The sequence below is a fragment of the Bidens hawaiensis genome, unplaced genomic scaffold (assembly GCF_021521415.1).
Source record: "Bidens hawaiensis isolate Kalapana, Puna unplaced genomic scaffold, B.hawaiensis_p1.1 tig00039282_1, whole genome shotgun sequence".
Classification (NCBI taxonomy): Eukaryota; Viridiplantae; Streptophyta; class Magnoliopsida; order Asterales; family Asteraceae; genus Bidens; species Bidens hawaiensis.
In genome coordinates this window covers 60,923-75,795 of record NW_027496918.1, presented here as the reverse complement: position 1 = coordinate 75,795, position 14,873 = coordinate 60,923, and the positions used below count along the sequence as shown (strand labels likewise).

General features: G+C 40.1%; 1 protein-coding gene across 1 annotated transcript; it reads right to left on the bottom strand.

The window, feature by feature from the left end:
• Positions 1–735: 735 nt before the first annotated feature.
• LOC143591136 (uncharacterized) lies at positions 736–1,528 on the bottom strand. Its single transcript, XM_077071436.1, has 2 exons — positions 1,324–1,528; positions 736–1,184 (listed from the first exon to the last, which is right to left on the bottom strand). Exons 1-2 carry the CDS (start codon positions 1,526–1,528, stop codon positions 736–738), a joined length of 654 nt encoding a protein of 217 aa, XP_076927551.1.
• Positions 1,529–14,873: the final 13,345 nt, after the last annotated feature.

Here is a 14,873-nt window from a genome sequence, read left to right as displayed (position 1 = left end):
TCAAATATGGAAAGATGTGTTGTGTATACTTTTGATTGTGTTGGTGATGATTTATAAATTTCAACTTTATTAACTCTAAAGTTTACAAACTAATTATAACACAAAATTTAATTGATCAATTTTATTCCTGGAATTCCAATTTGTTAGAAAGAATTAATTTCATTTATGAATATTTTTGAAAAATAAAAAAAAAACTCTAAAAAAATACTAATTTTAACCATGTACCTCGTCAAACTTAACATGTTCATTCATCTCCGTATAAAAAAACACATATAAAGTAACACACCCCATGTTAGGCTAAGGGTAGGGGGGCTTGATCCAAGCCCAAGTGATCCAATATATTTACGACACGTAGGCGGTGACGTGGCACAGGATCAAGAGTGGTCCAGGTGATCCGGAGCTTGATTGAATTAATAATAATATAAAACATTACATTAATAATAATTTAAAATATTACTAGTCTAATACAAGATTATCGGGTCTTCTATCCCACAAATGCTCGACCAACTCATGCCGAAGGTTGCCGTGTATCTCACGGCTCTTGATGATATTTAAGTTGTCGAGTTGTTGTTCATTGGTGATCGTCGATTCTTGTCTTGGAATATCACCTTGGTAGTTTTGACAAATAGCGTAACCCTCGTCTTCTAGTATCATGTTATGTAGGATTACACACGTGTAGACGACTTCCGTTATCTTCTCCCTTGTCCAAAATTTTATTGGCTTCGCCAATGTTGCCTATTTTTTCTTTAGGACTCCAAACGCCCTTTCAATATCTTTTCTGGCCGATTCTTGTCTCTTCGTGAAGTACTTTCGTTTGTCAGAAAGTGGAGACGCATAAGCTTGAACTAGTGTCCCCCATTCGCTGTAAATGCCATCAACGAGGTAGTACCCGTACTTGAAGTGTTCTCCATTTGCAAAAAAAGCCTGAGGGGGTTCAACCCCGTCAATAAGGTCATCGAATATCGGTGATTGATCGATAACATTGAGGTCATTATTTGACCCGGCAACCCCAAAAAACGCATGCAAAAACCAAAGATCCTGTGACGCCACTGCCTCAAGTACAATCGTAGGGCCGGGGTGATCACCTTGGTGGAATTGACCTCGCCAAGCAGTATGACACATAGCCCAACCAACATGCATACAATCGAGGCTACCGAGCATCCCGGGGAGGCATGACTGTGCACCTCGTATATGCGTTGGATATCATACATTGTTAGTTTACGTAAGTATCTTCCGCTTGTATAGCGATATGACCCCTAAATATAATTATTTAAAATTATATAAATAAATGTAAATAATAAAATTTTAAATAAAACTATATACCTTTACAAAAGTGGTTAAGCGAATCGCGTCCGGTCTTTTTAGCCATTTGTAGATACTCGTCCAACATGTCCGAGCCAACACCATACGCTAGTTGCCGAAGAGTGGCGATAATTTTTTGAGTAGGCGTGAACCCGGGATGACCTCTAGCGTCATCCCTTTGTTGAAAATACTCAAAGTGCTCCGGCAAGTCATTTGCTAGACGCATGAATAATCGTCTAGTCATTAGAAAACGGGTTTTAAAACTTTCCCTACCATATGCGGGATCGGGGCTAAAATAGTGACGTATCAAAGTTTCATTAGCAGTCTTTCGATCACGAAGACGTGGTTGCCGGTATAATGGGGCTCGAGGGCATCTTTGATCGATTAAAAAATTTATCGTCGTTTGAACCGCTTGACAAATGAGTTCGTCTTCTTCGGAAGAATTGGAAGACGAAGACGACGAAGACGATTCCATTTATAAAAATGGAGAGAAATATAGTTTTGGTAGAGGGAAAGTATGGTTTTTCAAGAGAATAAGAGAGAATGGGGTGAGTTTTAATTAAAATGGAGTGTGTGGATTGGTATTTATAGGTTAAACAAAAAAAAAACTTTTTTTTAAAAAACCACCCCAACGGCTATATTTCCCACGCGGACTGCCCCGCACCGGCCAACTGTGACATTTGTCAATTTCGGGTCTTGTTTGTATTCGTTATTGTATTTGTTTATTATGTAAACCGACCCGATTTGTAAACCGAAGCTTATGTTATAATCAAAATGATGGATTTATGTTACAATATTGTTTCACACTTGTTGGGTCTTGAAAACATCCCACCTTTATTTTTATTTTTATTTATTTATTTTATTACTTTTTTTTGTTGTTTTGTGTTTTTGTCTTTATCCATTTTGCATGAAAACTCTTGTGTCTCACACCCATATTTGACCACCAACATTACTGTGACATCTGCCCCGATCCGACCCGACCCAGGTACCCGTTTCTCTGACCCGATCTCTCTTTTATTATTTAATATTTATACTTGTATTTTATTTTTAATAATAATATATATTTCCTGCCCGCCTCTTTCTCCCTCTCTCTTTCCGCCTTCTCTTCCCTCTTGTCCTTTGGTTCTTTCCGCCTAAGGATGTCTGCAGCTCCACGCGCCAGACTCCTTACATGGAAGCCTGCGTGAAGACATCTTGTTCCTGCGATGCGTGAAGAGAACTCTTCTCGCAGCGCGCTAAGAATGCATGTTCTTCCCGCAATGCGCTAAGAATGTATGTTCTTCCCGCGATGCGCTTAGAATTCTTGTTCTTCACGCAGCACGCTAAGGATTTGTGATTCTTCCCGCAGTGCGCTAAGGATTGTTGTGCCAGCCTTCGCGCTCGCGCACTCAGCCTTCCCGCGCTTAACCCTTGTATCACTGTTTATTCCAGCCTGTATGCTTTTGTGTTGTCTTATCTTCCGTGCTGTTGACCTAATCTGCTTTATGTCTGAATAGTTACTTTCGGCGCAGCATGCGTACCAACCCCCATTGGTTGGTAGAAAAAGTGACTGACATTATCTTTTGAGATCTGCTTTTGCCATGCTTGACCAGTACCTTTATCTGAACCGCCCATGCCTGTTACTGTTCCCTGTCAGCTTTATCTTGCCCCCTGCAGCTGCCATATCTTTTGATATCTTTTGCTTTTGGATTCTTATGCTTTTTGATATCTTTTGCTTTTTGAGATCTTTTCCCCTTTTCTAGGATTGTGTTCCCTAGGGTTTCTCTATAAATAATAGTATTATTTTTTTTTCCTAACACATCACACACAAAACACTTAATCTCTCCTGTTCTCTTGCTCCTTGCTCTCTCTGCCGTCTTCCTCTCTGCCTCCGTCTTCCTCCTTGTTCTTCCTGCTTTTCCGGTAATATATATATTATAATTTACTTATTAATTATGCTAACTTATAATCAAGACTTAAAACAAATCATTAAAACAATAATCTTATTTATAGGTTAACTTGTGCTTGTTTAAAGTTGGTTCTTGCTTTATCTATCACCGCATCGTTTATCATGTGAGTAATCTCGTACCTAATCCCTTTTTGCTTTTAATGTTTTGGGATGTTCATGTGTTCATACAAACTTAGAGTCTTAAACTTGTTTATGAACTTTAGTCGCGCAGTATCCCATGTGTTGAGGACGTTTACTTGGCTGTTTATTTGTATGTGTGTATCATTAACCGCTTTGTTCGGCCTATTCCGCAGTTCCGTTGGTACCATTAGTTGAACACGGGAGACCTATCGTTTACGGTTTTCTTTGTTTACACTTGCACAGATGTTTTCTCGTTTTTATGCTCAATTGGGAGCATGGATTGAACTATGATCTATGAACTATCTTAGGCTTGATCACAATCTGATTACACCCTTGTTAAACTCTAGACATACACGTGTTGCGCGCAGATTTACTGTGATTATCTATGATTATCTATTAAACTTGATTTCTCACCAACACGCAAGTGTTTGACGTTTATTTTAACACATGTTCAGGTTTGCAGTAGCTGTTTTGGAGCTTGTGGACACGTAGGACGTTTTTACTTTTGGACCTAGAATTAAAATGTACCAAGACAAGTTAATGTTGTTTGAATGTTATAATTTATAATATATTGATTTATGTTTGATTTATGTTCTTTATTTTCCCCGCTGCGCGTGCGCGATAAAATGTGTATTAATAAATATTGACACCAATAGTGTCGCGAGTAATGAAGCAATATGTGGCGCCCCGATGTATAATCCGCCTTTGGTCGGGGTGTTACAGATTGGTATCAGAGCTCGTTGACTTTAGGATAGGTGGTTAGACGTAACGGCCTAGAATACCTAAGAGTCCCTTCTCGCGCATGAGAGAAATCTCATGTTTGCGCGCTTATTGTTAATTACTCGTTATTTATGAATATGCTCGCGCTTGCGCAGTATATGATTTTATTCCGCGATATTTCGACTTTTGTTGAATTTCGATTTTTATTGATTTTACTTACATATTCGTTTGTTGGGATTTGAAGATCCGAAAAGTCATGGTGATACATGAATAGTTGATTTTCAATTTCCATTTACGATTATGTTCTGAGGTTGGAGACTTGAAAAGTCATGGTGGTACATGAATTGTCAACCTCCAATACTCATTTTCTTGTATATTTTATATTGAAGATTGGAAAGTCATGGTGATACATGAATCGTCAATCTCCAATACTCGTTTACTAGCTATTTTAAATTGAGAACTCGGAAAGTCACGGTGATACGTGAATTGTCGGTTCTTGATTCGAATTTGTTACCTTTATTAAGTCTGCATTTAGGATCATTTATTTTACTTTAACTTTTGATAGTATCTAACTCCGTGAAACCAAGCTTTATAAGATTAAAACTTTGCGCTAAAACCAAGATATTAACTAAAATTAAAATTTTTATAGAATGCCTCCGCTATCTCGCCGATTTCAGAGAAGAGAAGCCTCGCGCATGCGTAGACAGCAACGTTCCCAGGAAATGGCCGCCGCAATAGCCCAAGCTTTGAGCCAAAACAATGCTAATACCTCCAGTTATAACATTAAGTCCTTTAATGCGGGTAACCCTCCGAAGTTCACAGGTCTTGAAGGAGCCACCGTGATGCTCCAATGGCTTGAGAAGATTGAAAACACTTTCCTCCACACCCAATGCCCCTCAGACAGACGAACCCTATATGCTTCCAGTGTCCTGGAATCCAGAGCGCTTACATGGTGGAATGGAGTAGCTCATGCGCGTGGCGCAGAGGCTGCTTCTAGCATGACATGGGAGGAATTCAAGGAAATTCTTACGCGAGAGTTCTGCCCTCCCAACGAAGTTAAGCGCCTGGAGGAAGAATTCTGGAACTTGAAGCAATACAGCGGTGAAGCGCGCGAGTACGCGACGCGCTTCCACGAGCTAAGCTTACTGGTCCCTCACCTTGTTACCCCTTCCCGCCGAGCCATCGAGAAATTCCTTGGGGGTCTCCCCATGGAAATTCAAGATTCTGTATGGGCCAGAAACCCAGTTACCCTCTCTGACGCCATCGAATTGGCCGCTGTGCTCAGCGACAACCATGTCAGAGCAGGAACCCTGTTCCTGCGGGGAACTGAGAAGACCAAACCCACCAAGACTGTCCCTGAACCAACAGAAACCAAACCAGAACCCTCAAACCATAACCAGAAACGTAGGCGCAGACAAGCCTATGCGCTTACCAACCCGCCCATTGTCCAGCAACCCGTTTACCAACCCCCAGTTTACGCGCCTAACCCACTGTCAACCTACCCAGCACCTCCTGCAGTCCACAACTATGCCTTAACCAATCCCGCACTCCCTGCCCCGCCAACTAAGAAACCTTACACAGGAAACCAACCCTTTTGCCCAACCTGTAGACTTCATCACCCACCTCAAGTCCCGTGTCGACAATGTAACCGATGTGGCCGCGTAGGTCACTCCGTCGAGTACTGTAGAACCCCTCCCTCCAATCCGATTGCGCCAACACCACCAGCTTACCCGCAGAACCCACAGCCAACTTACCAAAACCCACGACCCAGATCGTGCTTTAACTGCGGTGATCCAAGTCATTTCCGGAACGCGTGCCCAAGGCTACAAGTTCAGATTACTCAAGCGAATCCGGTGAACCAAATTTCGAACCAAGTGACGCGTGGCCGAGCTTTTAACATAACCGCGCACCAAGCGCAAGCGAATAACGACGTAGTTAATGGTACATTTTTGCTTAACGGATTTTATGCATCTATGCTTTTTGATACTGGCGCCGATCGAAGTTTTATCTCTCGCGCCTTCGAGCAGAAGCTTGCGCGACCGCGCGATGACTTAAAAGAAGATTTTTCAGTTGAATTGGCTAATGGCGAAACTGTTTTAATAAACTCGGTAATTAAAGATTGCACGCTTAACCTTAACGAAAACGATTTTCTGATCGACCTCATCCCTATGCCTCTTGGAAGCTTTGATGTTATCATTGGTATGGACTGGCTCTCGAAGAATCGCGCCGAAGTTATTTGCGCCAAGAAATTGATTCGCATACCTCGAGAAAATGGTGATCTTCATATTTACGGCGAAAAACCCTCCAGTGGTCTTAAACTTATGTCTTGCGCCGAAGCCCAAAGACTCATGCGGAAGAAGTGTATTGCATTTCTAGCCCATGTGGTTAAACCCGATGAAGGAAAGAAGCTTCGCGATATCCCTGTTGTGCGTGATTTTCCTGAAGTTTTTCCTGATGATCTTCCTGGTATCCCTCCCGCTCGTGAAGTCGAGTTTCGTGTTGATCTTGTCCCTGGTGCTTCCCCCGTTGCTAAATCTCCTTACCGTCTTGCACCCGCTGAGATGCAAGAATTGGCCAGCCAACTCCAAGAGTTGACTGCTAAAGGATTCATTCGCCCTAGCTCTTCGCCCTGGGGTGCTCCGGTGTTGTTCGTTAAAAAGAAAGATGGATCGTTTCGCATGTGTATTGATTACCGCGAGTTGAACAAACTCACCATTAAAAACCGGTATCCCTTACCGCGTATTGACGACCTCTTTGATCAACTCCAAGGTGCCTCCTGTTTCTCGAAGATCGATCTCCGTTCTGGTTATCATCAGTTGCGTATCCGCGATGAAGATGTTCCGAAGACTGCTTTCCGAACTCGTTATGGCCATTTTGAATTCTTGGTCATGTCCTTCGGTCTAACCAACGCACCCGCCGTTTTCATGGATCTAATGAATCGGGTGTGTAGGCCTTTCTTGGATAAATTCGTGATCGTGTTTATCGATGATGTTCTGGTGTATTCTAAGACCAAGGCCGAGCATGAGCAACATCTTCGGTTGGTGTTGCAGAAGCTTCGAACCGAGCAGCTCTATGCTAAACTTTCCAAGTGTGAATTCTGGTCTGATGAAGTACAGTTTCTTGGTCATGTTGTAAACAAGATGGGTATTCATGTCGACCCATCCAAGATTGAAGCAATCAAGAACTGGATTACGCCATCCTCTCCTTCTGAGATCCGTTCCTTTCTAGGCTTAGCTGGTTATTACCGGCGCTTTATTTCGAACTTCTCGAAGATCGCTTTGCCTTTAACAGCTCTGACTCACAAAGGTAAACCGTATATTTGGGGCTCGAAGCAAGAAGAAGCCTTTCTAACGCTCAAGCGTTTGTTGTGTGAAGCTCCTGTTCTTGCACTACCTGAGGGTAATGATGATTTTGTCGTGTATTGCGATGCCTCCAACCAAGGTCTCGGTTGTGTTCTTATGCAACGAGGCAAGGTTATCGCTTACGCATCAAGGCAACTCAAGGTTCATGAAAAGAATTATACCACTCACGACCTCGAGCTTGGTGCAGTTGTTTTTGCCTTGAAGATCTGGAGACACTACCTTTATGGTACTAAGTGTATCCTCTACACTGACCATAAAAGCCTTCAGCATATCTTTGATCAAAAGGAACTTAACATGAGGCAACGCCGATGGAACGAACTCATCAGCGATTACGATTGTGAGATCCGGTATCACCCTGGTAAGGCTAATGTGGTAGCCGACGCGCTCAGCCGAAAACCCTGCCAACTTAACTGTATCTTGCCGCGCACCCAGCTTCACTTCGCGCCGATTCAAAGCAACCTTGAATCGCGTATTCGTGACGCGCAGCGCGCATCCATCAGTAATGGTAACCTTCGCGCCGAGTTAGCGTGTGGCGCGGAAGCACTCTTTGTCCCTAATCTGAGTGGAATTCTCTGCTATCTCAATCGCATCTGGATCCCTTGTGATGAGAATCTTCGCGCTGATATCCTGAGTGAAGCGCACAAATCTCGGTATTCTATTCATCCCGGCGCTGATAAGATGTACAAGGATTTGCGCATAACTTATTGGTGGCCCGGTATGAAAAAGGATATTGCTGTGTTCGTAGCTAAGTGCCTGACTTGTTCTAAAGTTAAAGCTGAACACCAACGCCCATCTGGTTTGCTCGAACAACCAGAAATTCCTACGTGGAAATGGGAAGGTATAGCGATGGACTTTATTACCAAGTTACCTTTGACAGCAAGCAAACATGATAGCATTTGGGTAGTAGTGGATCGATTGACTAAATCTGCTCACTTTCTGCCCATTCGTGAAAACTACCGTGTTGAGCATCTCGCGCAGCTTTATGTCAAGGAAATCGTCTGCCGCCATGGTACTCCTTTGAGCATCATATCCGATCGCGATGGCCGTTTTATATCTCGCTTTTGGAAATCTCTCCAATCTGCGCTAGGAACTCGCTTGGACATGAGTACGGCATATCATCCTCAGACTGACGGTCAGTCTGAGCGAACTATTCAAACTCTTGAGGATATGCTCCGATCTTGTGTTCTTGATTTTGGAGGTAATTGGGATTCACACCTGCCTTTGATCGAGTTTTCTTATAACAACAGCTATCATTCCAGTATCGGTATGGCCCCATTTGAAGCACTTTACGGTCGTAAATGCCGCTCCCCAATTTGTTGGAGCGAAGTGGGTGAAACTCAAATCACAGGACCCGAACTTGTTCAAGAGACAACCGATAAAATCGCCAAGATCCGTGATCATTTGCTGACTGCCAGAAGCCGACAAAAGAGTTACGCAGATCGTAGGCGAAAGCCTCTCGAATTTCAAGTTGGTGATCTTGTTCTCCTCAAAGTGTCGCCTTGGAAAGGTGTTGTCCGCTTTGGGAAGAAGGGTAAGCTTGCTCCTCGTTATGTTGGTCCATTCAAGATTCTCGCGCGTGTGGGAAAAGTTGCCTACAGACTTGACCTGCCGCTCGCGCTCAGTAATGTGCATCCAACGTTCCATGTTTCCAATCTCAAGAAGTGTTTAGCTGACGAGAACCTTCACATTCCACTTGATGAAGTTCAAGTTGATGAATCCATGCATTTCATTGAGAAGCCTGTTGAGATTATGGATCGCGAGGTTAAGCAAACCAAGCGCAGTCGTATCCCTATCGTGAAAGTTCGTTGGGAGTCCAAGCGCGGAGCCGAGTTTACATGGGAAAGGGAAGATCACATGAAGATCAAGTACCCGCACCTGTTCTCTGCGCAACCTACTTCGAGATAAATTTCGGGACGAAATTTCTTAAAGTAGGGGAGACTGTGACATCTGCCCCGATCCGACCCGACCCAGGTACCCGTTTCTCTGACCCGATCTCTCTTTTATTATTTAATATTTATACTTGTATTTTATTTTTAATAATAATATATATTTCCTGCCCGCCTCTTTCTCCCTCTCTCTTTCCGCCTTCTCTTCCCTCTTGTCCTTTGGTTCTTTCCGCCTAAGGATGTCTGCAGCTCCACGCGCCAGACTCCTTACATGGAAGCCTGCGTGAAGACATCTTGTTCCTGCGATGCGTGAAGAGAACTCTTCTCGCAGCGCGCTAAGAATGCATGTTCTTCCCGCAATGCGCTAAGAATGTATGTTCTTCCCGCGATGCGCTTAGAATTCTTGTTCTTCACGCAGCACGCTAAGGATTTGTGATTCTTCCCGCAGTGCGCTAAGGATTGTTGTGCCAGCCTTCGCGCTCGCGCACTCAGCCTTCCCGCGCTTAACCCTTGTATCACTGTTTATTCCAGCCTGTATGCTTTTGTGTTGTCTTATCTTCCGTGCTGTTGACCTAATCTGCTTTATGTCTGAATAGTTACTTTCGGCGCAGCATGCGTACCAACCCCCATTGGTTGGTAGAAAAAGTGACTGACATTATCTTTTGAGATCTGCTTTTGCCATGCTTGACCAGTACCTTTATCTGAACCGCCCATGCCTGTTACTGTTCCCTGTCAGCTTTATCTTGCCCCCTGCAGCTGCCATATCTTTTGATATCTTTTGCTTTTGGATTCTTATGCTTTTTGATATCTTTTGCTTTTTGAGATCTTTTCCCCTTTTCTAGGATTGTGTTCCCTAGGGTTTCTCTATAAATAATAGTATTATTTTTTTTTCCTAACACATCACACACAAAACACTTAATCTCTCCTGTTCTCTTGCTCCTTGCTCTCTCTGCCGTCTTCCTCTCTGCCTCCGTCTTCCTCCTTGTTCTTCCTGCTTTTCCGGTAATATATATATTATAATTTACTTATTAATTATGCTAACTTATAATCAAGACTTAAAACAAATCATTAAAACAATAATCTTATTTATAGGTTAACTTGTGCTTGTTTAAAGTTGGTTCTTGCTTTATCTATCACCGCATCGTTTATCATGTGAGTAATCTCGTACCTAATCCCTTTTTGCTTTTAATGTTTTGGGATGTTCATGTGTTCATACAAACTTAGAGTCTTAAACTTGTTTATGAACTTTAGTCGCGCAGTATCCCATGTGTTGAGGACGTTTACTTGGCTGTTTATTTGTATGTGTGTATCATTAACCGCTTTGTTCGGCCTATTCCGCAGTTCCGTTGGTACCATTAGTTGAACACGGGAGACCTATCGTTTACGGTTTTCTTTGTTTACACTTGCACAGATGTTTTCTCGTTTTTATGCTCAATTGGGAGCATGGATTGAACTATGATCTATGAACTATCTTAGGCTTGATCACAATCTGATTACACCCTTGTTAAACTCTAGACATACACGTGTTGCGCGCAGATTTACTGTGATTATCTATGATTATCTATTAAACTTGATTTCTCACCAACACGCAAGTGTTTGACGTTTATTTTAACACATGTTCAGGTTTGCAGTAGCTGTTTTGGAGCTTGTGGACACGTAGGACGTTTTTACTTTTGGACCTAGAATTAAAATGTACCAAGACAAGTTAATGTTGTTTGAATGTTATAATTTATAATATATTGATTTATGTTTGATTTATGTTCTTTATTTTCCCCGCTGCGCGTGCGCGATAAAATGTGTATTAATAAATATTGACACCAATAGTGTCGCGAGTAATGAAGCAATATGTGGCGCCCCGATGTATAATCCGCCTTTGGTCGGGGTGTTACAATTACCTTATATATACACCACCTTTCCTCTTCATTTTCCCTTGCTACAACTCAAAAAAAAAAAAAAAAACCTCTCTCAAACATCAAAGATTCAAGGTTATCTTCTTAAGTGTTCTTGAAGGTTTTTAGTCTTTCATCTTAATTAGTTTATGTAGCCTTATTAATACTTGTTTATGGTTGTGCAACATATATATAATATACACCCCTTGTTTACCTTTGGTAGTTACTTCTCCGATTTCGGTCAGTGAGGTTTCGGACCTCATAAGGCAAGACTTCATGGAGGACTTCGTGTCCTTGATATATATACATCTATATAACTTGTTCATACATATTAATCTTGCTTATTTTAGTTTGCTGGTCATGTTTACAAGTTCCATGGTTATGGGTTTTTAAGAGTCTATGCTTCGGTTTAACCGTAAATAGCTCTAAACCGTAAACCGAACTTTGTTACTAGTTTTGTTAAATAATTGTTTAAACATGCTTATTGTTAGATCTAAGTTTCTAAAATCATTTTTACAAATTCTATGGTTATGGGTTTGTAGAATCTTACCTCGGTCTTAACCCGAAACACGATCCGAACCGAAAACCGAACTTTTGTTTAAAGACTTTATTGTTAACTTTTGGTTGTAAAACTTAAAGTATTTTTTTTATTTGTACATTATTATACAAGTTCTTTAGTGGTTGGACATGTGGAAACCAAACCGATTCTTATTCGCTTAAGACACACAAGTGTGATTTTTTAGCCATCAAGACTTGTATATTTCTTTAAAAATAGTTACAAATTGATTTTTAAATATTTTTTTAAGTACTTGGAAATGTTGGATCCAACTTGATCTCATAACAAAGTTTGGACCGACAAAACCGAACACTCGCTTAACGTGCGTTGTTAGTTCTAAAACAATGGAACTACATACTTGGTTAAGTCTTATTAAATTTTATTGAGTTATCTCATAACATTCAATATTTTGGAAAGTTGACTTTGGGTTTGACCAATTATCAAGACCCGAACCGACAACCCGAACACTCGATAAAAAAAACCGTTTTAGTATCTTTATTCCAAAGGGATTTGCATTCTTGCATTTTACCCACCTTATTACTTAACATAGATTGAGTAAATATTAAGGTTAGATACTTTAACCCGGTTTCGAGCAAACTTACATTTTTAAAGGGTTATTATTATAAATTCTTAAATAGTTACATTTTAAACCTTGAACTTTAATTATTTACATTTCTCAACATTTATTTTGTTTAAAGACCTTCAAGACAACCTTTCTAAATTCAAGACTTCTTTTCTTTTTAGGCATTGTGCGTTAAACTCGTCGTTCTGACAAATCTCCAAATTATCATCTTTTAAGTTTACTACTTGAAGGTGAGTACTTCATACCCCATTTTCCATCTTTTATTTTGGGGGTGACATTTCATACTTATTCAACAAAATGCTTTATATTTGAATCTTAAATCACAAACGTAGTTGTATACTTTACCTAAATAATTGCTCGATTTGGTGTTCTATGCTTATATGCCTATGTGTTTATCGCTTTTGGTTGGTGGAACTATAATAGACTATTTGGCATCCCCTTATAGCAAGGTGTCGTTAACGTAATGCAATTAACGATAACTATAAAATCCTAGACTATTTGGCATCCCCTTATAGCTAGGTGTCGCTGATGTGTTTAGAGATATCTATTTATCCAAATTACCACTTTTATTTATCGTTTCGTATGCAAGTTTTGTGGCTCTCTTTATTATATACTAATATGATTAAACTTATGAATTGCTCACCAACCTTTGTGTTGACAAACTTTATTTTATGAAATGTTGCAGGTTTGCATCTTGGTTGATTTATGATTGTGAAGAAAACGACATCAAAGACCTTAGGATATTAGTAAAAATGAACAATATCAAATTTGCCATATTTTGTGATATTTTGTTTATGGTTATTTTATGGATAGTTGTTATGTGACATTTTCGATGTTGTGAAATGAAATGAGTTTATTAAATACTGTCACTTTAATTAGTGTCATGTGCTTATGGACAATCGTTACACCTCGGCATGTTCCGCCGCCTTTGGTTGGGGTGTGACACCAACCGCGCCCCCATCCACGCCAAGGTGGTAGCGGTGTTCGCGAGCCAGATAGCCACGCCGGGCCTCCGCCCCCCCCCCCCATCCACAAGACCGGTACCCTTAGCCTTACAGTTTGAATCCATATCTAATCTACTCTCGATATTTATTGCACCACACTTCTATATTTAATGTACCCAAATCAAATTCAACCTAAACCAATAAATGTATACTCATTTATTTCCATGATATTTTAAACATTAATGTTTCTTAACTTTTTTATTTTGAATGTTGAAATGGAAACCGACTAGCAAGTGAATAGTGTTATGAACTGAGCAATACTAGTGTCATTGAACGTCTTTAGTATTCCTTGCTTTCGATACACTCAGTATTCCAATTCGGTATAAGGCTTGGATCTCTCTCTTTTACGCATCACTACTATAATAATAATAATAATAATAATAATATTGTTATTATTTTTATTGCTATTAATATTATTTTTTTATTTAAATTCCTTTGTTATTACTAAATACTGCATAATCCTAATATATTTTATTATATATTATTTGTTTTGCGTTGTTTTTCTGGAGTCAGGGATTTCATTGAAAGCGGTTTTTGTATTCTTAAGGATAAAAGTAAGGCTTGCCATCATCTCACTGTCCCCAAATCCTACTGATAGTTTTAACTATTAATGAAATTTACTTGGCATGGTTCTTATTGTTATACATTACCCTGAAGGCTGTTATCTTCATTTTCTAATCGCCACCATCATTTTCAGATAAGCCTAAACTTCAAAGCCTTTAAAGACCCTATTCCCAAGGCACCTAATGCTTTAAGAGCGATCATCTTTTCCAAACAACGCATTAAGTCGATTATTGATTCTCTTGTCTTATCTTATCAGTCTACTAATCAACCCAGCTAGACTTGTTTCAAAAACTAGTTGACATAAAAAATAATTTAAATACAAAAATATATAACGAATTTAAATCAAATCATGAGACTGCCTTATCTATTAACGTAGATTTACAACATTAGCAAGTATTGTAGTAAACAGACTATGAAGTCTAAAATGGTTAGCTAATCATTAATAAATATTTTGACTAGAAAAAAAAAGATAAAATCATTTTTGAAATCCGATTCAACCATATGTCTAGGTCGGCGATTCAACTGAAGACTATTGAAACGGGCTCAATCAAACCAGTTGTAACTTATGCATCGATTTAGAAAGACTATTCAAACGGGCCCAAGCACACGACGATAATAATTAAACGACAACGATTTATGGTTTGATTCTTTTAATCAAAAGTCATTAAAAGCATATTCACATCTTCCTCACACGTCAATTATTAAATTTGAAACAAAAATAATACAGTACTAGAATATTGGTAGACTTTTTAATCTTGTTCTCCTGGTTAGTTGAGCTAGATTTAATGTAATGTATATCTTCTTCTTCTTCTATTTCTTCTGGGTCTGACCCAACTTTCCTTTCTTGATCTTCATCATGCCTACCAACTGTTCGACCAAACTCCTCAATCAAACCTTCATCTGCTGATCCTCATTTCTAAAGGTTTACTTCACTTCTAG